At 41.1% G+C, this 23,616-nt stretch overlaps 1 protein-coding gene across 1 annotated transcript; it reads right to left on the reverse strand.

The window, feature by feature from the left end:
• Window positions 1-1,240: 1,240 nt before the first annotated feature.
• LOC147141774 (uncharacterized) lies at window positions 1,241-20,948 on the reverse strand. Its single transcript, XM_086040786.1, has 8 exons — window positions 20,777-20,948; window positions 6,772-6,879; window positions 5,661-5,908; window positions 5,492-5,572; window positions 5,199-5,319; window positions 5,036-5,088; window positions 4,806-4,955; window positions 1,241-2,363 (listed from the first exon to the last, which is right to left on the reverse strand). The coding sequence occupies exons 1-8, from the start codon at window positions 20,859-20,861 to the stop codon at window positions 2,169-2,171; spliced, it is 1,041 nt and encodes a 346-aa protein (XP_085896912.1). The 5' UTR covers window positions 20,862-20,948; the 3' UTR covers window positions 1,241-2,168.
• Window positions 20,949-23,616: the final 2,668 nt, after the last annotated feature.

A 23,616-nucleotide genomic window follows, 5' to 3' on the forward strand; every position in this document is an offset into this window, starting at 1 on the left:
ATTCAACAATTATTTTATAATTGAAGTTGAACATTGAATATTTTATTTATCAAGTGCATTGAAGTGTCCTGTTTAAAATGCCCATCATAATTAAACTGTGGGCTGTTTATTATCTATGACATTAAACTGGCCTGAGCATAATACTTTTGTTTACTATTCCATTGCATTAGAAGAACGTCATATTAATGTAACTATTGTCATATATAAATGTCTTTCGTATGTCTGTTTTTTTGGTTGGGGGTAATTTAGTGTTGCTGAGCTGTATTTGGAAAACTGAATAAAGCAGAACCAGTGGTGGAATTGTGATGGACCTGGTGAGTAAAGCATTCCAGCAGACCGCGTTAAGCAGAATAGACGCATACCTACTCATCCATTTTGTATACCGCATATCCTCACTAGGGTCACGGGTGTGCTAGAGCCTTTCCCAGCTGACATAGGGCAAGAGGCTAGTTACACCCTGGACTGGTCGCCAGCCAATTGCACGGCACATTTAGAAAAACAACCATTGAAATTCACATTCACACCTAAGGACAATTTACAGTCTTCACTCAAACTAACATGCAGGATTTTGGAATGTGGAAAGCAAAACGTAGTGCCTGGAGAAAACTCATGGAAGCACAGGGGAGAACATATTCCAAAACATAACAACAAACTCCATACAGGAAGGCTGCAGCCTGAATTTGAACTCCCATCCTCAGAACTGCGAATTGAAGAGACACCACACATGACAAAGAAATATTTAGCTTGAAGTCAATTCTTAATTATTCCGTTTCACGTCACAGTCAAGGAGTCTGTGGCTCAATCCAATTCAGTGTTGACCACGCACAAAAGATTGGAACCGGTTTAACATTTAAGATTCTCAACCCTAAGGGTTTCAAAGCAGACTTTGGGGGGAAAAATTCTTAACACAACCCACACCATAGAATAGTTGGTCTGGATAATATTTTATAGATACTCAACAAATGGACCTTTGCTGATTGGAACGTGGCTGAAAAAAATGCTCAACCTTGTCCCGATTATTGGTATGCGTCTAGTACCTCACTTCAATGCTGATTAAAGTAAAAAAGTCAAAATACAAGGTTGTGATGAGACAATGGCCATATATATCTACTTTCCGTTGCAACAAAAGACAAGCTAAAATGTGTTGCACTTTGATATGAGCAATATCTTGTTACAACAAAAGCATACTGTGAAGACCTTTTGGTTAGAATTCACAGAATTGACTTTGTTGACAGCTAACTCTGTTTTTTGTGTTTTTCACTTTATTCTGAATATAATACAAAAAAGTTTCACACTCATGTCATATTGAAAAAGTCAACATGCAAACACAAATGGTAAAACATACTTTTGCCGAATAAGATTTTTGCAAATAACACCAGCATTGTATTTTCATTAATTTAAGTCCAAATGCATCTTGCAGGTTGCTACATAGCTTTGGTTTTCAAACAGAATGCTAACACAGCATTCTTTGTTTTGTTTTTTGTTTTTTTTTGCAACAATGTCTGTTAAATTTGACCATATTTAGTTAAATTCCAGTTTGGTAAAGATTATTGGATCCCATTTATTACCTGCTACAGAGCAAGAGGTGCATCTAATAGTTTTTACGAGCTTCCGAGCAGGTAGGGGAGCGATGAAAACCTTAACAGAGAAAGAACCACAAAAACAAACAAAAATTATAAAAAAAATTAAAAAAAAGCAGTAAGCCTCAAACCTTTTTACAAGAATATAAAACCTAGTCTATGTGGCTTCATTGGAACTTTGCTTGACAAAAAAAAAAAAAGTTTCATATTAAGGATCAACAGAACACATTTGACATTACTCGACGGACTCTACAAGACTAAAGGTAGGGAGCGCTGACAAATTCAAGTCAGTCCCCTGCTGATCAGTTTTAGTCCCAAATACGTCGTATGCAGGCTCCTCTTTTAAGGCCCGGCATTCCAAACTTTTCACATTACAGGCATTGTCATCAATGTCATTATGAACCTCAGTGACATCGTCATTGTTCTGGGTGTGGAGTTAGTAGGGGGAGGGAGGAAGACAGTTGGTTTTGCTCAATTTGTCTCTCCCAAGTGTGGAAAGCCTTCAAGGCAGCAAACAGAGGGAATGTGGGTTTAATGAACCAGTGGTTGAAAGTTGAAGGTCAGGGGGAGAGTGGAGAGAGTCTAGATTCACATCTCTGTATCAGCCACCGGGGTCTGGCCGCCGGCAGAGTGCCCATTGGTGGTCGGAGCAGGATTGGTCCCATTTTCGGGTGGAGATTCTCCATTGGCGGCGGCAGGCTTGTCGACGGGCTCCTGGGGCAGGGGGGCGACGGACACCAGTGTGTTGGCTTGGTTCTCTTCATCCACCTGGTAAGACTCAGCCTGTAGAAAGCACACAGCAAACAGATCTTTTTTTTTTTTAAGTTTTTTTTTTTTTACAGGGTTTATGTCAAACTAACACATGCAACCCAGACATGTTTAATTTTCCTGTTCAAATAGGTCGCGCATTCAGGCAAGAACGTGTGAAGTGAGAATGGATTTGCACATGCAGGCGTAGCCCCAAAGTAAACAAAAGCATTCTCTCTTAATGAACTTTACGGGTTTCAGCTGTGTGAACTTAGATGGACGTGTCTGCTGGGAGGTCATCTTGCATGCGATGGTCACACTAACTCTTTCTGATGGCGTTCACTTCTAGGGAGTGGCCCAGGCCACAAGAAGATCTCCGCCAATGGTATATGATACTCGGGACAGAATCGCGCAGAGTTGAGTAACTGAGACCTTGAACAAAGGCAGTTCCATCAAAACGGCCGCATGGGCGTACCCCCTTACAGTAACTCCTTATAAAAGATGATGTCATGAGCTAGGGAGGAAAAGGAACTGAAACCATGTGTAGCCTCGTGGAAAGAAGTGAGATTAAAAAGAAAAAAATGGTAGTGGGTTGAGTTAAGTGAGTCAAGCTTGTCCTTGCCAGTGCTAAACTGATGACAGGAGTTTCACAAATGTGATTCATAAACTTTTAACACTTAAAAAAGAATACATTTGCAATGGGTATAGTTTTGTCTTGGATATTGGAGGTTCACTTTTAAAATGTGTTACTGTTGATTTACTATTCTTTATAGCTTATAAATCACAATTTACATGACAACTCTGTTGGCTGCCCAAAACAGTGTTTTGGGGTGCCTAAAAAGTCCATCCTTGTGACAACTTGGTAGACTTGCAATGTGCAGGTACATGCTATAGTCAACTTTCCCACTCTTGTGCAACTGCATGGCAAATGTTTAGTTCCATGCTCTGCGTCAGAGTTAGAACCCCATTTTATTACAAAAAAAGAACCATTTCCTTTGCACGCGGAGAAAATGGTATTGCACTAGGGTTGAACCGTTTACTTTGACTAGCTGATGGGTCGACATTCCTGCTCTGCATCGACAGTTTTAGTTTGAAGAAGATTACCCAATAATGTGTTTTTGGCATCTCGGCTTCTCATCGACCAATTTAAAGTGGACTTTCCGTCGCTGGGGTATGACTATAACATTCTATGGTGCAGTGAAATGTCCGGCGAGACGGTTTCCATGCATGTATGCGGGCCCGAGAGACCAGAAATAAGATGGCTCTGGATGAGTATTACAGTTAGCTTTACTAGCTTTGACTATTCCAATCGCAGATCGTCTTGAAATTTCATACCAGCGGAACGAGGGGACTAACGGCAAGTTATGAGGGCAGCAGCTTGAAGTGAAGCTCTATCTTATAGTCGTCAAAATGTTTGTCCAATATGGACAACAACTGTGTACTCAAGTGAACTTTATTCATCATAGAATTTGTATGACAACTCACACTAACGTCACGAAACTTGTGTCGCTGTGTGACAATGCTCAATGTAGTATGGCGCAAATACTACTATGAGACAAGTATTTGGAAATAATTTGCCAAAAATGAGACTGGTAGCATATTAACTTGCAAAAATTGCAAGTCAGTCCTAATGTAAAATAAAATTACACGTGAAATACAGTACAAACAATGAACCAGAGAAATGCTTCATTTTTGGGGGAATCTGGTGACACGCTGCGCTATGGAAAAGAAGATGAGATGTAAAAGGGCTCCCAGTATAGTGTAATGGTAAGTTGTATTTTTAATCACTTGTTTTTATTTGTTTCTACTGTATGCTGCACCCTTGAAATGTATTTTTATGTGACAATGATCAGTTGAACAAAAAAAAAGTTGGGTACCTCTGTAATGTGCTGTAGAAATATCAATGACATCAGCGATGAATTGATTCGGACTCAACTTTTACCACATATATTTACGCCGCAACTTGTTTAGACAACAAAGGTGATTAGATGTGATTTAGGGCTCCTGTTGTTTGCTTAACATAAATTAGCAAGAAGTTGCATCTTAATACCACAGACTGACCAAATTCTGCATGATCTTCATAATTCTTCAAATGAAAAAACATGATAATTTGATTGATTGCTGTCGTCTCTTGCATATAGACGCACTAGACATCATTGTCAAGCCAGCATAGTACACGGAAAAAAATGTTATAAAATCATCTGGATGCAGATATATTTTTAAGTTGACTCTCCATTTACTTGTATTTATATCCGGATGATTCCATTGTGTGCAACCACTTGACAAAATACAATTGAGTAAATTCAACATGCCAATTTTTTCATTTATAGGAGTGACCTAGGCAAGGCAACAAGTCCAATGGCTTGTGGTTCTTGGTATTTCCACCTAAAATGGATTCCCACAGGGTCTGTTCTTGATTTCCTGTTTTCATGTCTCCCTAATTTAAAAAAAAATGCCGGGCTCATTTTATCCACTCACCAGCCGGACTCCTTTGGAATTCTTGCGGTGGGTCTTATAGTAATAACCGGCGACCAGCAGAGCAGCCAGCAGCAGGCCAGTCAGCAACAGGGAAACCAGGACCAGTTTTGAGTTCTTCCTCCAGTGCGGGACCGCCTCCTTCACACCAGCCTGTTCAGCCAAACAGAAACATACAAAATGAGCAACAATTATGGAAGTATCATTTGAACATTTTTATATTATTTCCTTACCTTGTCTTTGATGTTGTCATTGTTGAACTTGTTGACCATGCCTTTCACGTCGTCTGCAAAATAGGTGAGGCACGCCTTGAGTTATAATCCGGCCTCTTTCTCGCTGCTGATCAGATTGAGCATCATCCAAAGTACACAAGCGTGTATGTGTCTTAAATCTGACCTTCAACATACTGTCCAGCCACGAGGATCTGGTCCGTGTTGTCCTCCTGGTAGATCAGTAGCTTGCAGTCTTCACCGCACAACTCTTCCCGAACGCTTTGAATCTTCACCTTTGTGTTCTTCTGCAAAGTGACCGAAATCAAAGACTCTTGTTGAACAGGCAGTGTTTGCAGCCAATCATTGTTTCTCAATTAACAAACATAATAGCTGACGCAAAGGTGCAAGAATGTTCATTTTTAATCATTTGCACATCATTACACATAAGAAACGATAAATTGTACTGCTTTTACTTACGCAGGTGGAAGAATGGATGAGTTTTAGATTGACAGCGTTTTTATCCTGAACGGCCTCTTTGCCCACGCACACCACGTCGCCCTACCGGGTGCAAGCCAAAGGTGAGCGCACGAGAAAAGGCTTCCCAGCAGCGAAACTCACAGAGATGTGACCCGTGGAGACGTCTCACCTCGTGAATGTTGTCCGGGCCGTCACCTCTCGGTGGCGCTGGTGCAACGGTCGGTTGTTCCTGGAGTTGGGGTTCGTCTGCGTACACGTCTACGGTGACCTGGCCCTGTTCGGCCGCGTTCTCAGCTGCTGCGGGATTGTCCTCTCCCTCGCTCTTTGGTCCCGTCCGTTCCGTAGATGGTGCCTGTGTTGTCTGCACATTGGTGTCTTGGGTTTCCATCACAACGTCAAGTAGTTGATTGTTTGACTCTGAGGAGGAAATTAATTGGAATGGTGAGGGCATGCTTTATGGTCGGATATGATGGCAAGTACACTGTAACAAAAAAGAAATTGCGGTTTTTACAGGGGCTTGCTGAAAAGCTACCATTAAATTATGGTAACACATTTTCAACATTTACGTTACAAAATGTATTGCTACTGTTCATTTTACACTTAAAACATGTACTTAATTCAAGATTTTACCGTGAAAAAAAGGTTTTAAATAGAAAAACAAAAAATAAGTTTTTTTCCTGTATTTTCTACATATAACCACTGTAAAAATGAATGTTTTGTATTATTTCTTGATTTACAGTAATTAAAAGTATTTACTACGATGACATACAATTTTAGATTTTATGGCTTTTGACTGTTGCTGTTTGACAGTTTTTTTTTACCCTAATTTCTACTAACTTTTTTTGACATTGTAGCTTGTTACCATATCGACTCCTAACTTTCATCAATGCGGAATAAAGATTTTCCAAAAATGCAGCAAAAGTGGTCAAAGTTGTCTTTGGAAACAACCCTCAGTCATTTTTATTACCGGTACATGTAAATGTTTAAGTGCCACAGTCAAAGCCAGAAAAATGTCCATAAAATATTATAAATCTGGATGCATAATTATGGTAGCTAAATAGTATTCGCTACGTCACATCTTGACATTGCTCGGGAAATACAACGCTGTATGTATTGGACCGGGTCCTACTTTTTGTGGTAGTTAACACATAGTAGTTTTAGTGGTGATGCGTACGAACTCATTTGTGTTTTACGATGCTTATTTTTGTCCACAGTGAGACTTTAAGTCACACGTGAGTTAATCCGGAGAGACGGGTTCCCAGGGAGGAATTCCATTTTACCAGGCGCTTCAGTTGTCATCGGCATCATGTCTCCTCTGATGTATTCTTCTGCGGCCACGGTAGACACTGCCTCCGTGACGGCCACGTCATCTTGTCCTCTGACCCCCGCTGAAAAGAAGTGTAAAAATCATACCGATCATTTGTGAAGACTTGCGGCGCACGTTGAACAGTAATTCATTCAGTTACAGTCACGTTGGGACTTTGCCTCAAGAAGTGAGTTGTTGTCGTGAGTTACAACAACAGAGTTGTCAGTTTTAATGTACTCTAACTTGGTAATTGACGCTAAGAGAGGAGGGGAAAAGTGATTATACACTCCATGCTTTACATTCCTTGGCTGTGCAGTCCGGATGGCATGCACCATACAATAGAACACTTACTGTACAGCCACAAGAATATCTGATCCCCCCGCAAGATCTTAAATCAATGAGCGAGTCTGTAGTAAAAAAGTCTACACTGGAGCCCTTAGCAAATAAACCTTCCCTCACTACGAGACATGGCCCTGCCAGCCAAATGTGCTCACCTCCCACTGGGAAAGACGCTGAGCGCTTCCCAGGAAAATCTGAACATGCCAGAGGCGACGCAGTGGCCAAAGTGAGAAAAATATTTATTATTGTAGCGATGCACTGCATGTCAGAAGAGAGCGTTTCACACCAGACACAGTGACGCGTTCTGTCAAACACGCCAGAGCTCTGTTTGGACTTGGCGGGCTTTTATCTGTGCCATAGGTTTATTTTTCCCATACCAAGCCTAACTTGGATTAAAAATACTCAAAATAGTTATGCACTTATGCTACAATGTTTGCATTAACCTGTTGATTCAGGACTTTTGACTTGACATAGTAATCTTCACTCAGTTAATGATTGCTTTAGAGTTGTTTAAAACAGCGTTTCTCAAACTTTGTGGGTGCCGCGTGATATTGTCAGGTGTGCCGTGGGAACTTATCTAATTTGTGTGCCTGTGCGGTCTAATGCCTGGCAGCATAATCACGTAGTTACTATATTGTAGTACTCTTCCATACCAGTAGGTGGCAGCAGCAGCAGGTAGCTAATTGTCTTTGTTTAGAGACAAGCGAATTAGTGAAGCATGTTTATCCAAACAGGCCCATGTTTCACACTGAGTAAGTAATAAATGAAACATTATAAAATACTTATTTTTGTGTTTATTTAATTCCTATTCAAGACGTTATAATACAGTATAACATCATTCTTCAATGTTAAAAAATTATATTATATAAACAATACAACACTTATATTGTTAAAATAAGCTTCTTTTTTTTCACAATTTCAGCTGGTGGTGTGCTGCAGGATTTTCTCAATGAAATGTGCCTTGACTCAAAAAAGTTTGAAAACCACTGTTTTAAGATTCCCAGATATGCTGATGTAATAAAAGTATTACAACGTTTGATGACGCCTTGCTTGAGTGTTTAGGCATTGCCAACCGCCACTGAATACTTTCCCAAGTGTTTAGAGTTATGAGATGGTCATTATGTAATTTCCTGGTCCTTCCCTCATAATTTAAGACTCTAAAATTGAGTTGTAATGTGTTATTTCTAGCATGTGACTTTCACTGCTCTATTTGTATTTGTTCTATCTTTTTGGGACCCCACCCTGTGCTGACACCGAGCTGGTGGTGCATTTGAGGCCTTTTGTTGGCGTGACAGGTCGAATTGCAAGCGAGGCGGGTCTAACAATCAAACCAAAACACGGCATTCCTGCTGCCCAGAATTGCGCCGTGCTGCCAAAACACCACCATCATTACCTCACTTTCCAAACATTCCCATAATGCATCAACTCTGCAGATCTCATTACGCTCTCTCACTCTCTCGCTATGTTAGTTTTTCTGCTTCCTGCACTCTGCAAATTGTCATATTGTTTGCTGCTCTGTTCACATGCGGCTTTCATTTAGATGTTGGCTTTGTTTTAAGCTGTCACAAACTTGGCTTCAGGCATTGCAATTAGGTTTATGGTGATTTTTGTTATAAGTCCCAATGATAGATTGTACGTCTGCAGATACAAACACGGGATTGCATCGGTATTATTGTTTCAGAAACAAACATAACATCAGAAAACAATTTTACCCAGTTGGTCTGTTTACTTGCAATCCAAGGTTGCTGTGGTCTGCAAGGTTTTGTTGATGATGTCATTAGAAAGATTCCACGAACCCCTCTTATTCCCCATTCATTGTATTGTTGTTAAAACATTAACATTCCCATTTTGCACATGGAAAATATTGTACACCACATGGATTGGAGCTTTTAGCATAAAACATGTGCCATACACACTTTTCCTATCTAGCAAGAGTGAAACGACCGTGGGAATGTTCGGTACTCCATGGCAACTGCTTGGCTGGCATACGCATGTTTTTCTTGCTTTAGAGCCATTAGAGAGTTGTATAGATGATGCTGGGTAGTGGCAGGTGCAGTGGCGTGAGAAGATGCCCAGGGCGAATGGCTGGTTTCAATGCCAAACATTTTTTGTCGGCGAGTGGGGGGAGGAGACGTTTTCACTATTGCAGCGTCCCCCCAACTTGGAGAGCAAACTCACTTGGCCACCGTGTCTCAGGTTTGGGAGCGCAGTGCTAATAATTTGGGTTGTCGTTGCTGCTCTGCACCCTTTTAGAAAATGCTGACTTCAGTGGACAGTTTGCAAAGATACCAGTTTTTCGGGCCTCAACTTTGTTTACCAGCGTCTCCCCAGCTCACACTTTGTGAAGTTGGGGATTTTCAGTTGGTTACTCATGTCTTGATAATCTGATTATCTGATCATGCAGAGTGGTTATTCCCACCGGAAGGCATGCAGCGTATTTGCATATTTATATAAAGGCGTGGACAGGGAGGAGTCTGGTACTCCAACGTTTCCGCATCGATTGAGATGTGCTTAGTTTCCTGCGTACGTAGAAATTCATGCATCTGGATTTTTTATGTGAGTGTGACATTTTCTGGATTTGGCTATATGACATGTTTTAGTGAGAAAGCCACACAAGTCTTTGTACAACAGGCCCCCAGAGAATTCACATCTAACTTTTTTGAACCCTTGGCACATTCTTAAAAGCCAGTGTGCCGTACAAAATTCCAGCATTTTTCCATTACAGCATTGAACTTGCCTCGTTAAAAAACGGTCACTTATCAAATTATTCCATTCTTGCTTTTGCTCATGGGATTAATAATGTCACTTCACTCTAGCTATCTATCTAGCTACCTAGCTATCTAGCTATCTAATAGATACTGGCTAATACTGTTGTGTGCTCGTATAAGAAAGTTAAGATTGAGCTCTCTCAATACACGAATGTCTTAAAATAAACTATGTGCCGCCTACTCACCATAGCGAGAACCGCAGCTAACAGTGGCCGTCTCGTGTAGACACTTGCTAAGCGCTCATAACTTGAATACACTGATTTCTCTGTGTCGTTTTTATGTTATTTTCTGTCTCCATGATGAAAATGCAGCAGTGTATGACGTATGGTTGTTCCAATAAGTCTTGGAGAATCTCTACAGTCCATGCACATTTCACCGGGAAGAATGCAATTATGACTTTTCTCTCATATGGTGTATGCTACTCAAAGATTCATCTGCATCAGGTTGGCAGAACCATGAACAATTAAATCAGGGGTGTCCAGCTCCGGTCCTCAAGGGCCGCTTTCCTACCTGTTTTTCAATACTCCTTGTGGCAACACACCTGATTTTTAAATGATCAGCTCATCAGCAAGCTCCAAAGAAGCTTGGTAACGATCATGATCTCTTGAAACAAGTGCGGGATAGATGGAAAACAGGCAGGACAACAGCCCTTGAGGAGCGAGTTTGGACACCCCTGAATTAAATGAAAGCAAAGCCCATCAAGAAAAAAAAAATCACTGTGAAATGTAAACCTAACCTCTGTAAGTTACGATTCACGATACTGAGGTAATATACGCTGAATGGTCGATGCCATTAGTGAAGTTCACTTTTTGCTACGCTTTCAATACGCCATACAGTGATCATCTCTTAAACTTCTCTCTGATGACCGTATTTTCACTGAAAACAGAACACAAATTGTCTGAAACAATGGCAACATCAGATGACTGCCCTCTGACTTCAGCCGCAAGGGACCACTCTGGGTGTTTTGAGTCATTTTAAGACATCCATGTATTACTATAGCTGGTTTTTCACCTATTGGGGAGAATGTGTCTTTGAGTATTGTTATTTTACCTGCGTTTATGTGTTCCTACCGCTTTTATGTGTCAATTAGAACTGGGCATTGTCTAACTGCCACAGAGTTCCCGTCTGCATATTTAAACGACCAATGTGGTCCCAGTCGGTCTGAGTCAGTCAAGCAACGTCGAGAATGGACTTAACCTGTACCACATCACACACAGGTGCCGCACTCCTGACACGCAGCCGAGTAAGGAAAAAAAATAAAAATAAAACAGCGTTGTATACCTGAGGTCCCACAGACGCAATGCCGTGCCCGGTCTGTATTTTTATTTCACCGATCACCACGCTGTGATTTTCAGTGTTACAGCAGCAAAGATATAGGTCACACAGGGACGGCGGCATAATGTAGCCATTAATGTATAACATTAACGGCAAACATTCAGGATCAAACCTATGTAAATATACACAGTAACATGTGTATATAAACATGTATATACACACCAACATACATCTACATAAAAAGTATGAGGAACACTCATTTTAGCCTGTACATAGTACAGAGGAAAAATACTCTGTAAGTAAGTGACAGTGCTGAAGTGCTGTAGTGAAATGTAAGGAACAGCATTGGATAAAAATAAAACTAGACTAACAGTGGTGGGGAATGTTGAGTATTGCACGGTATTACAGTAGTGGGGAATGTTGGGTATTGCACGATATGAGCTCAGGTGCAGGACTGCACAATTGCACTAATGTCCGCCAGTTTGTAGAGACTACACAATGTTCTTGTTAAAGAGTCTGACAGCAGCAGGCAAGAAGGAGGGGCGGAATCTCTCCTTTGCACAGCGAGGGTGTAACAGTCTGTCACTGAAGGAGCTGTGGAGTGCTGTTAGGGTGACCTGGAGGGGGTGGTCCGGGTTGTCCAGCATTGATGACAGCTTGGCCAACATCCTCCTGTCCCCCACCGAGTCCACAGAGTCCAGGGAGGGGACTCTGTATTTGTAATTTGAAAGAATATCACTCTCGCAGGTTGCTGATTTCCCTTTAGCACGACAATAGGATTTTACATTGACTTTAGAATTAGCAATTGCGCTGTTTTTAAAATAAAACATATCTTATATTTAAATATACAATGTGTGTAATTATTTTTGTTGTGTATTTAATTTTACAGTAAACTCCAACTGGGGTGTTATTAAAAAAGATTACGCACACTCAGGAAAGGCAGAATCACAAACACGTCACACGCTTGTTGCCCAAGCAAGACGGTGCACTCAAGGTACTTTCACGCTGGAAGCTGGTAAACGCCCCACGCCGTTCTGCACATTAATCGGTTTTCTTCTATTATGTTTTAAGATTGTGAGAAGCCAAAATTGAAATCACGATTGCATTTAGATTCATTGCCCAGCCATAGTCACAATAGGTTGATTGTTATAGAATATAATTTTGATGTGCCATTGGCACATGTCTGCTGCTTGCTTCCTTTGGTAAATCAATGTGACAAGCAGGTGCCACTACAGTCAACACTGCGTGCTGTGTGTGAGCAGGTGCAGAAGCCAGTAATCTGCAATGAGGCCCTCTGGCATGCTCTGTGTTAGCAACTGTCCATGACAGCTGCTCATTATATGTACATATGTATGTGTACAAGGGAAATATGGTTTCCATACATTGCAACATACACAATGCTGACCTTTTTGATTTGAAGGTTTCACCATTTGTCAAGCTAACAAGTCTGGACATTCATGTGTGTGCGTGTGTGTGTGTGTGTGATTATGTATGTATATGTATATATATATATATATATATATATTTATACATTACATACATATAACATACGTGTTTATATGTGTATATATTATATATGTGTGTATATGTATGTGTATATATACTGTATCCATATATATGTTTGTACATACATATGTGTATACACGCATTTATATGTATTTTTATATGTATGTGTATATATATATATATATATATATATATATATATATATGTGCATATATGTATATATGTATATTTATATGTATGTTATGTGTATGTATATATATATATATATATATATATATATATATATATATATATATATATATATATATAGATATAGATATAGATATATTATATACACATATATATATATAAATATACACACATATATATATATATAAATATACACATACATATATATATAAATGTGTATATATACATATATATACACATATATATATATAAATATACACATACATATATGTGTCTATATATGTGTGTATTTATGAATATATGTGTATATGTGTATATATGTATGTATATATAAATATATATATATATATATATATATTTCCTTCATATATATATATATATATATATATATATATATATATATATATATATATATATATATATATATATATATATATATATATATATATATATATATGTATGTATGTGTGTGCACACAGACCATCTACAGCCCTATCGGGTGCTTTGGAACTTCTTCCAGGTGACATGGCTCACCCGATCAAATCCATTATTCAGAGCAGCCTTGCGAGTGGAATGACTAGGTACAGTAATAGGTGAGAACTCAATCAAGTCAATTTTTATTCTGTAAAAAATGTCCATATAGACCACTGTGTTGGAATGCTAAGCATTTGTCTTTATTATTGTACTGTATTTATTATTTTATTTGACATTTAGTTGAAGACAACAAATTATTTGGGACGGATGTGGAAAGTACTCTACACATTGTCATGTTCCGGACCTTGACTTGGAGAAAACATCCTTACCTGGTCTAACATCTAGTGTTTGCAAATATTCAGTAACATGATAAATGTAGTGTTCCTATACATTCACAATTATTTTTTTAACCTATCCTCAGTTATTTTGTGAAAACCTCACCTATTTGCTGTTTTTGTGCTCAGGTCCTCACGGTGTCTAATATAATAGGAATGCTTTGCTGCCATCTTGAGGGATCTATAAGCAATTCTATAAGCAGTCCAATTCATGGGCGATATATGAATTGGGGAAAAGCTGTAATCTCAAAATTAGCCCAAATAACACAAAACATAATGACTTGTTATGTTTTGTTCTGATCTCACTGTGCTGACCTTAGCCCAACCACTGCAAATGTCAGTTGTTGTGCATAATATTTGTTGCCTTCTACAAACATGACAGGAAAGTCAGTCCCTGACCTTGTGTGCCTTTCTTTTGTAACCCAGGTCTGTAGTCTGTCGTCTACAGCTGCCATCCTTCTTTCGTCTCTGGGTGGTCCGCTTGTTTAATTTACCAGAAAAAGGATGAGGCTCCAAATGGCTAGTGCATAAATTGGAGGTTTTGTTACACAAACGAGACTCATTCAAGTGGCAGAGTGCTGAGAAGCTAAGATGTGTTGTTTCAGCTCTGTGACAGCTCCTTCTCTGCAGTGGAGCTGTAGCAGGCCTCTGTGGCAGATGCAGGGGCAAAATTCCTTCAGTGGTGTTACAACATATAGGAGTGACATTTTGACTAATGATTGCAGGTGATCTTTGACCCCAACAGAACCTTTCTGTCTTGTACACATTTTGGCACAGCCACAACTATGATTCATCAAGTCCGAATCATACTTTGTCTTGGCGGTCTTGCTAATCATGACCGCATACCTGTCAACCCCAGGGTGTACTGAATCTTACATTCAAAAACTCTTAACTTCACCATAGTTATCAAACTTCAAATCAAATCAAATCAAATCAAATTTTATTTCTATAGCACTTTTCACACACAAGATGCAACTCAAAGTGCTGTACATTAAAAACATCAAAATACAGCATAAAAAGAGAACCCACTCCCACCTTCCCTCCCTCCCTCGCAGTATACACAAGGACAGACAACCACAAGCACACTTGCACTCACTCACTCACTCACTCACACACACATACACAAACACACACACACACATAAAACCTTAAAAAGAGACATGGCACGGCACAGAGAAACCATATGAGGAACGAGTACCCAAGGGGAGCTCGTCCACGCTGAGAGGGATGAGAACCCATGGCCATGGGTAGCGCCACCACCTCAAAGACCCCCGGGCCACGACAACCGGGGCAGCCGCTAAGCATGGCGCAGGTAGGGCAGCCACACCTCCCAGCGCGGAGGCCCCCCTTGAGGAAACGCTGGAGGTAAAACCTAGATGAAGCTAAAGGAAAATGACAACGAAGCTAAAAAAGACAAAGCAATAAAAGAAGCTAAGAACTATACAACAATAAGATTGGATAAAAATAGTAAGAGACTAAGAACAATTATTTAAAGGCCAAACTAAAAAGGTAACTTGTCAAAGTTAAGTATTCTGTAATTTCTTCTTGTACTGAACTGAGATAAAAATTGACTGATCGTTTTTTTTTTAAAGGTTTTACCATTACCAGCAGCTAACTTATTTTTAGTTTGACAAACATCTGTATATTTTTAAGTTTTGGTGTTTAAAGTATTTTCATGAGACTCTATGGGGAATCATTTTTCAGACATCCGGACAAATAGCAGTTTGACGAGTGACCAAGAATGGATTTTGATCTACTGTACGTTGGAGTTTCCACGGTACTCCACTTCTAACATAATACCACCTATATCCTACAATGAGCATTTTGTGATCAGCAGTTGTGTGTCCTGTTGCACAAAGTAAGAAGAACTCCAGTAACACAACCGTCTTAATCAGCCTTGACCCCTTGCGCTGACTTCATCACTCTATTTTCAATTTTCCCATCAGAAAAGGGACTGCCACGGTCTGTATATATCCCACCCCAAAGTCCCCCCCTCTCCCCATCTCTTGGGACTGGGGATGGAGGAATGTGGTGGGCTAGAAGCCTGCCGGCTCCACAGCCCTCACCGACTGCTCGCCCTCTCCCAGTCACGCACGTCTAATCCAAGGCATCCGCGGAGGTGAGCCGTACACACCTCCCACATTCGGGAGAGCAATGTGTCAAGAGCCATACCATAACCATCTCCTCTCACTACATGTGTTCTTTATTTCACTGCTCGGGACAAAGTAAAGAGCAAGCAAGATTTTTCCCACGGTCGCAGAGAACTCGCCCTGCCTTTCCATGCAATTTAGACGTGGCCTATTCGTCGTTGCATTACCTTGTGCAAAATAATTTGGCATCTGCATTCTTCATTGGACTGGTTCTGTTAATCTGCAATGTGCCCCATGTGACAGAGATGGCACAATGCCACTTATTTTTCTAAGAATTGTTCCATTTAGGTTGGCCGCCCATGACCAAAATGTAATTGCATGCCGATTTTAAAGCTTACTGTCAACACTGAAGCTGTTGTGACCCACTGTGACCATTAGAATAAAAGACCCCTCTGTTCCGAGCAGATGTTTTCTTCATGCTATACATGCGAATGCCATGCTCGGTCTCGATTTAGCTGGTGCTAAAGGATGTGACGGATGGGCTAAAATAGTTGCTTAAAATCGCCACTCTGTGCTTGACTGTGGGTTACCATTGGTCAAAACCTTGACCTTTCAAATTAGATTATTTATAACAAAAGGGATAAGATCGTGCTTGTATACATCAAAGCTTCTGTCTTCACAAAAACATGAATTTGCCCTGTGGTGGCCTTTTCTAATCAGCGTAACATTTGGTGACGCCATTCTGTCTCCAATTTTATTCAGCATGGCAAGCTGTCCGAGTGGGGCTGCTATCCATCTTTTAAAGTGGCGTCTCTCTCTCTCTCTCTCTCTATCTGACTCTTCAATTGACACTAGGACTAAACAGATTAATCAGAACATCTAAAGTATCTTTTCCGAGTTAAACCTATTTAAATAAGGAGTAAATGGGCATAACCTGCTTTGTAATTTCATATCCCGTTCCTCCAAATGAACCTAAATTGTAGAGTTAAGAACATGCCGAGGAATGTGACACCAGAGCCTCGTCCCTTTGGGTTAAATGCGCTCTGCAACTCTACCCTCTTTGAAACAACAGGCTGCTGACCCCCAGTATCTTGACTATGCCGACTAACCCCCACCAACAACCTCCACCCCCTTCCTCCCCTTCATTCCTGTCAGAGCGATTGATGGCCGTCCCGTCCTCTCCCCTTGGCAGAAAAACAACGGGCTTTCATGGTTTCAATCAGGTCCGTGGAAGCAGCACGTATTTCACCCGGTGCTGCCCAGCTGCAGCCGACCCGACCCCGAGGGCTGCTTATCAAAAGTGCGGTGCCTGCTTTGAGGGCCACAATCAGGAAACGTGACATCTGCTTTCAATTGGCTTGCTTTCGGTGCACCCCCCCCCCCTCCCCCTCTGCAATGCATACGCTCACATTTGCCTTTGCATTGTTGTGAATAGGCCTGTTGGATTTCACTGACTACGTTTATATGCAGTCAATATTGGGGTTAAGGTCAAAATTCCGATTTCTTAAACATTTGGATGGAATAACCTGTTTACATGCACGTGAGTGGACAGAGTTACTCCCGCAGTTGAGTAACCCGATTTAAGTGGCGACGTACGGACATCATGACACAAATAGACGTAATTTCTGCTTGTTATTTGCGACGTCAATAAAACACATTATATTCTTGTCACTCACCGCACAAATGAAACAGACGGTTTCCTCCTCGCTCCAAAAGTGTGGTGTCATTCTTTTTTGTTTATCACTAATTGTGTATCTCCCGTGGGTTGCACGCCAAACACAGTACTTCCTGTACTACAAAGACCAATATTACTTGGGGTTGAGCAATCGGGATATTCTGATCGGTGTGTACATACGCACATATTCGGGTTAGAAAAGGAGTAATATTAGGCATGATATTCGGAATTTTGAAAACACGAATAAGGGCATATTCAGGTTATTGCGCACGTTTACATGTCTTTTAAAAACCCAAATACTGTCAATACTTGGGTTTTAAAAGGGATATTGACTGCATGCAAACGTAATCATTGAGTGCAGGTAGGACTTTGAGGGATCCGGCGGCCCTCACAGTACATGCAGTCAAGAACCCTTTTAAAACCCGAATATTGACAGTTTTTCGGATTTTTAAGAGCCATGTAAAACGCACGTAATAACCCAAATATGCCGTTAGAATGACTAATGTTACTTTCACTTAATGAGGATCTGGGACTGTTGACGTGTCCTTATGTCTGTATAATACAGCCTCCAGGTGGTCAAGACATACACCGAAGAAGCAGCAAAATGTCCATTGATTTGGGATCGAAGTGTTTTGACGTTTGACTTAAAAGCATGGTCACGAAACAAATGCAACTTGTATGGGATTGGATTTAGGAATTAAAAGACTGCTCTGTTCCACTGTGGGTTGTGTAGAGGGGATAGCAATTGCTGCATCAACAACATAACTAGCATATAAGGTCAGCACTTCAACGCGTAACTCACCAATGATTTAAGCGCACATGAAAGCACAACCATGAATCGTGCTGCATACTGACATTAAATGTAAACATAGTATAAATTCCTTACACTGTAAAAAAAAAAAAAAAAAACACACCATATTTTTAAATTTGCCACTTATTGTCTTCCCAGTCCACAAGTTTCATTTCCAGTGTAACATGGAATTGAAAATTAATTGACCAATCAATGGTACGTGTAGGTTAAGCATTCTACTGGGACCAGCACAGTACAGTTCAGATACTTTTGGAACATTGGAAAATCTACAAAATATGAACAGTACGCTGTGGCGACCCCTGAGGGGACAAGCCGAAAGGATAACAACAACTGAAGGGTATTGCTTGGTGAAAACTGAACTTTAAAGCGAAACCATTTTTACATAAGATGTGTCCAGGTCTCATACCTGGAGTATGTTAGAAACCCCATCCCACACTCTAAAAACAGTTGGGTTAAAAATAACACAATTGTGGGTCAAAAATGGACCAATACACACATGGGGTCAATTTGACCCACTTTCTTGCATTGTTTTGTACAAAGCAGCCTATTTTCTTTTGTACAAAACTACCCATTTTTTGGGTTGTTTTCTGCAAAAACAACCAAGAAAGTTGGGCCAAATTGACCCAGGTTATGGATCGGTCCATTTTTGACCCAACATTGTGTAATTTTTAGCCTCACCGTTTTTAGAGTGCCATTTGGAAACAAGTGTACTTCACTGGGATCTTATAGTGGTGCTATGTTGCCATTGACATGTGACTGCCTTTGCTACTTCTATAGTGGTTATACAAACAACGATTATCATAATTACATGGTCCTACCTCGACAGGAACCTTGGGCTGGGTTCGCTGCCGGACTGAAGAGCCGCCCTCAAACCGCTTCATAGTGCACACGGACCTTATACTGTGTTGTGGTGAAATATGTTAGGTGGTCTATCCAAACACAAGAAATATCCTTTACTTATGTTCCCATTTTTCAACAAGAAGCCTGTTGAATGTTTTCACTGCAGGAGTTTTCCCATGAGAGCCTGTCCATTACGCTACCAGAACGCTCCCTCTCCATTTGTCCCGGTCACCATTACACTCTGTAACGTCCATAAATCTCACCCAGTGAGTAAGACCGTCCTTCCTTGCTTATGTAAGATGCAGCACAGCTCCAGTTGCCCAAGTTGACAAGACAATTTCAGTTGGTTATTTGAGTACAGCTCAGGAAGCAGATGTTTGGTTCAAATGTAAAGCAACACTTGAGGTTTTTCCATGTGGAGGATATTTGATGCTTGGTCCATTCATCTTTTTGGATATTCCCATTTGGGTTAGTGGAGTGCTTTGTGTGCGCAGCTCATGTTTATCAAAAGAAAACATTTTGTTTCTCTTTTGCAATCTATGCAGCAATGGTTTTCAAGGCTACCCTACATGGATGACCTCATAAGCTGTGGAATACACCCGTTTTGAATTAAGTCATCCAGTGTGTGATTAACTTAAGGCCACAACATAGAGGTTTAGTTTGCTCTTGGCGCCAATTTGATATGCAAGACTTAAACTTGGCTTTGTCACATTTTATTTGTGAGCGACCCTCCAGCTCTTCATGTTATGATTAATGAGAGAACTGGAGTTTAATCAAATTGCCTTGCTGGAGCTCCTTACTGTTGGAGCAACTCCCCTTGGTAAGGGGTTTGATTACAGAGAGACTTAAAATGTGTTTATTTCCTTATTTGGTGGTGGCTTTGTGAAAGTTTTTTTAATTTTTTTTATTGCAGGATCACATCCCTCACTTTGTGAAATTGGATGGAATAGAAGCAGCTTTGGAAAAAATGTTGAGAGGAGAAAACTCATTGTGCAAAAACTGGTGACGAAAATAAGCATGAGGTCACCCTAAAATGTTGCAGGGGAAAATAAATTAAGCTACCGTTGCATCTACTAGGAGCAACTTTTATATAAGTACATCAGTTGAACTTAGGCATGCGAGCTGTATCCAATTTTCCAGATAGTTCAACTCCATCAGTCAACTTGAATGTCTCACTAAAGCCTCCTGTACTATGGAGACACGCACATACATGGCTTCATGTTTCATTCAGCTTAATATAATAGGGACCAGACAGCAAAAATCCAAAGTAAAATGGTAGTAAATGATTAGAAAGCTTTAAAAAAACAAGCATTAAAAAGGGATGTAATTGAAATAATCAGTTTAGATGCTACAGTGATCACTCAGATGATCTCTTTGTTTGCCTTGGAGCACCGCATCTTGAGGGTCAACCCCCCCCCCCCCCCCCCAAAAAAACAACACTTTTTTAAAATTGAAACAAACTGTGCACCATATGACATAAGGATTGAGACAGTTTGTTTGCATTCCAAGAAAAAGAAAGATTGTTGGGTTAAATCCTGGATTTAAACTGGAAGACCATTCAAACTCCTCCAACTTTCCTCCACGCCTGCCCTACCCCCTCGGCACTCTGCTTTCGCTGCAGCTTAACTAGTTTAGCAAACTTTCTTCCACTTTGTAACATTCAAATGCATTACTTACCAATCATGACTGAACCGGCGAGGAGAAACGCCAAGGCCAGCACGGTGGCGGGTGGGCCTGCTCTCTGAGGAGATGATACTGCCATGTGCACGCGTCTGATGGCGGTGTTCAAAAATGGAGGGAAATGAGGAGGTAAAGCTGGTTCAGCAGCGGCTTAAGGTTTCCTTTTACCCGGCGCAGGATGGATAAAGCACCACTTGTGTTCTGTCACTTTTATACTGCCCTCCAGTCCTCCCTCCCTCCTTCCCTTGTTGAGGCCCAGCCCTGCACCCGTCTTCCTGCTGGTTAGATTAACCCTTCCTCTGCGGCCACGCCCCTCACCGTGAAGCAAGGCAGATGTTGTTCAGGAGGAGAATAGACTCTTATTAAGATGCTGTGTGTTTAAGAAAAGTTCAGGATTCCTCAAATACCTTTCACGTTTAGCATGCACAGGCATTAAAACTGCTCTACATTTGGGGATTTTTTTGTTTGCTGATGTAGAAAATGAGTGCCTGACCTGTGAACCCTACTGGATGGGGGCAGTAATCCAACACACAATGAAAGGTGACTGCTGACAAAAGGCTGGGACGTTCCGCTCTTTAACAGGCTTATGGAGATGGACTGCCCAGCACAATATCACATTGGAATCAAAGGTGCGACTCTCTTATGCTAATTGTATTAATCCATTTCTGTAACCCGAAGCTAGCAGTCGTCAACTAGGCTGTCAATCAGCTGCGGCCGGGTTGCACGAGTGAAGACGCCACAGGATCTGTTTCAATATTTCACACTTTTGCAGAGGAGCCCTGAAACAACCCCGTCAGCCCCCGCCCCTTTCCTGCAAATTGAAAATTGTTCTTTAAGTTCTCATGCTCTAACTAACACATCTGGAAGCACTGGTGAAGGTATGCTAAATAACCTAAGAAAAAAAGATCTCCCTTCATAGACAACAGTTAGTATAGAAGCCGACCACCGGGATCTATTCTTAAAACAGTTGTGTCATATGACACCATTGCCTATCACCCCCAACATCCCATCTCCCCGTTTCCTCAGTCGCCCTTCCTCCACCTCCCCGGGCAGACCACTACTCAAACCCCAAGCTCAAACAGTGGGGTGTTGAAGCGGCCAATTGGCCTCTCACTGTGACTTCATATGAGCTTTGCTCAACACACACACAAACACACACACCCTGATGAGGGTAAGCAGCGGCATGTTGATTACAGCAGCCACAGCTGGACAGCAGCAGTCACATCACCCCAGTAAAACATTCAATAGTCTGTTATCTAGTTAAAGGCCGAGATAGTCCTATCCGACATTGGCCAACAGTGACCGATGCTTACCCCCTGCGGCGTCGGGCTGTCGGCACGTCACGCTGGAAAAATACACCGCAACGACAGACAGCGACGCTGACCATTAAAGTACCTTCTGCGCATGGTGAGATTTTCTCACTTTATTCTCTCTGGTCAGTGTGGTCATCAGCATTTTTTTTCCAGCCCTTCGCACACTGGGAAAAAAATCCTTTGGATCCCTTGGATTTACTTAATTTTTTGGACATGTACATCAATTGCATGTGATTAAACTGTGTTATTTGAATATTTTCATGGAAAAGTGTAGATAATTACGGCAGTTGACCACTTTTTAATCATGTGCAATAGAAAGTTAAGTACTTTTTTTTCCCCCAGTAGTGCCCTTCTTGTAGTTCCCAGTTAAACCTACAGATGGAGGAACATTGGAGCATGGGGAGATAATGGTCAAAATTATCTAACTATGTGCTTTTGCTTGCAAAATTCAGGTGCGGAGGTGGGCATTTTTTTTAAATTTTGCCAGTCTGTTATTCATCATCCCTCAGCAGCCTGGGTACCCGTCCATCAGTTGGTCCGTCAGTCGGTCCATCAGTCCCCGCCACCAAAACAGGTCCTTCGGTACTTGATCCGGTTCATGATGATTACTCTGATGGACGAAAACCCATTTCAGTCAGTGCTTAGTCCGCGAGAAGGTTTTCTACGGCCCCTGGGATGATATTGATTTATTATTACAACCGGCTTGCAGACCGCAGCAAGCCGGCGTAGGTAGCAGATGTGATCGGTTGTCCGGATTGGATCGGGTCCTTCACGCCTGCCGACGACGTCACACTCTATAATACAGTTATCCCTCATTCATCACAGGTAATGGGGGGACAGAACCCGCCGCGATAAGTGAAACCCGTAAATTAGAGTTGGACTTAAGATTATGATTATTATTTCATATGATATTTATTGTACAGTTTTATTTTGGGGGATTTGCGCCTCTGTTACGCTGTTGCGAACCCCAACATGGTTCCCACACTTCTAAATAATTGTTAAAACAATCAATTTAACTATAAAAATGCTAAATAAAGAATATAAATACCAAGCTTGCAGGCTGTGATCAGAATTTAGCTTCGACCGACCGCGGCAGCTGACGAGCATGACGGAACGTTCGCTAAAAACTACGTCAAAGTTTTAATTTTTATCATAAGATTGACTTACCTTAACTAGAATGCCATAGTGTAATTTATCCTGCACTTTAAAACACGTGTTGCCATCATGAAAAGTGAAAGTAAAAGCGGCCGCTTCTTCTTCTTCTTCCCTCATTCTTCTTCTCCTCCTACTTCATTTCAAAAATGAAGAAGAAGCATGGCCGCCGGGGATCATACATTAACTTTATCTTTGCACAACAACATCAATAAAGTCCTTTGGATAAAATGCAACGTGGGATTGTAGTTAAGCGGTTTTAAGACAACCTAAGGTAAAAATAACAAACACTTTCACACTTTATTTGGCGATGTCTTAAGTCGTCCGTGCCGCTGGTCGGCCGGGAGCGCGCTGCGCTCACGAATTTTAAAC

The sequence above is a fragment of the Filicampus tigris genome, chromosome 9 (genome assembly GCF_054856515.1).
Source record: "Filicampus tigris isolate MCC_2025a chromosome 9, RoL_Ftig_1.0, whole genome shotgun sequence".
Lineage (NCBI taxonomy): Eukaryota > Metazoa > Chordata > Actinopteri > Syngnathiformes > Syngnathidae > Filicampus > Filicampus tigris.

What these genes read in the sequence shown, in the direction of transcription:
- LOC147141774 (XM_086040786.1), bottom strand. Translation starts at nt 20,861, where the DNA reads ATGGCAGTATCATCTCCTCAGAGAGCAGGCCCACCCGCCACCGTGCTG. An exon ending in CGCCGGTTCAGTCATGATTG is followed by an intron (nt 6,880 to 20,776) that starts GTAAGTAATGCA and finishes ACTTCTTTTCAG; the next exon opens with CGGGGGTCAGAGGACAAGAT. An exon ending in GGCTGGACAGTATGTTGAAG is followed by an intron (nt 5,089 to 5,198) that starts GTCAGATTTAAG and finishes CCTATTTTGCAG; the next exon opens with ACGACGTGAAAGGCATGGTC.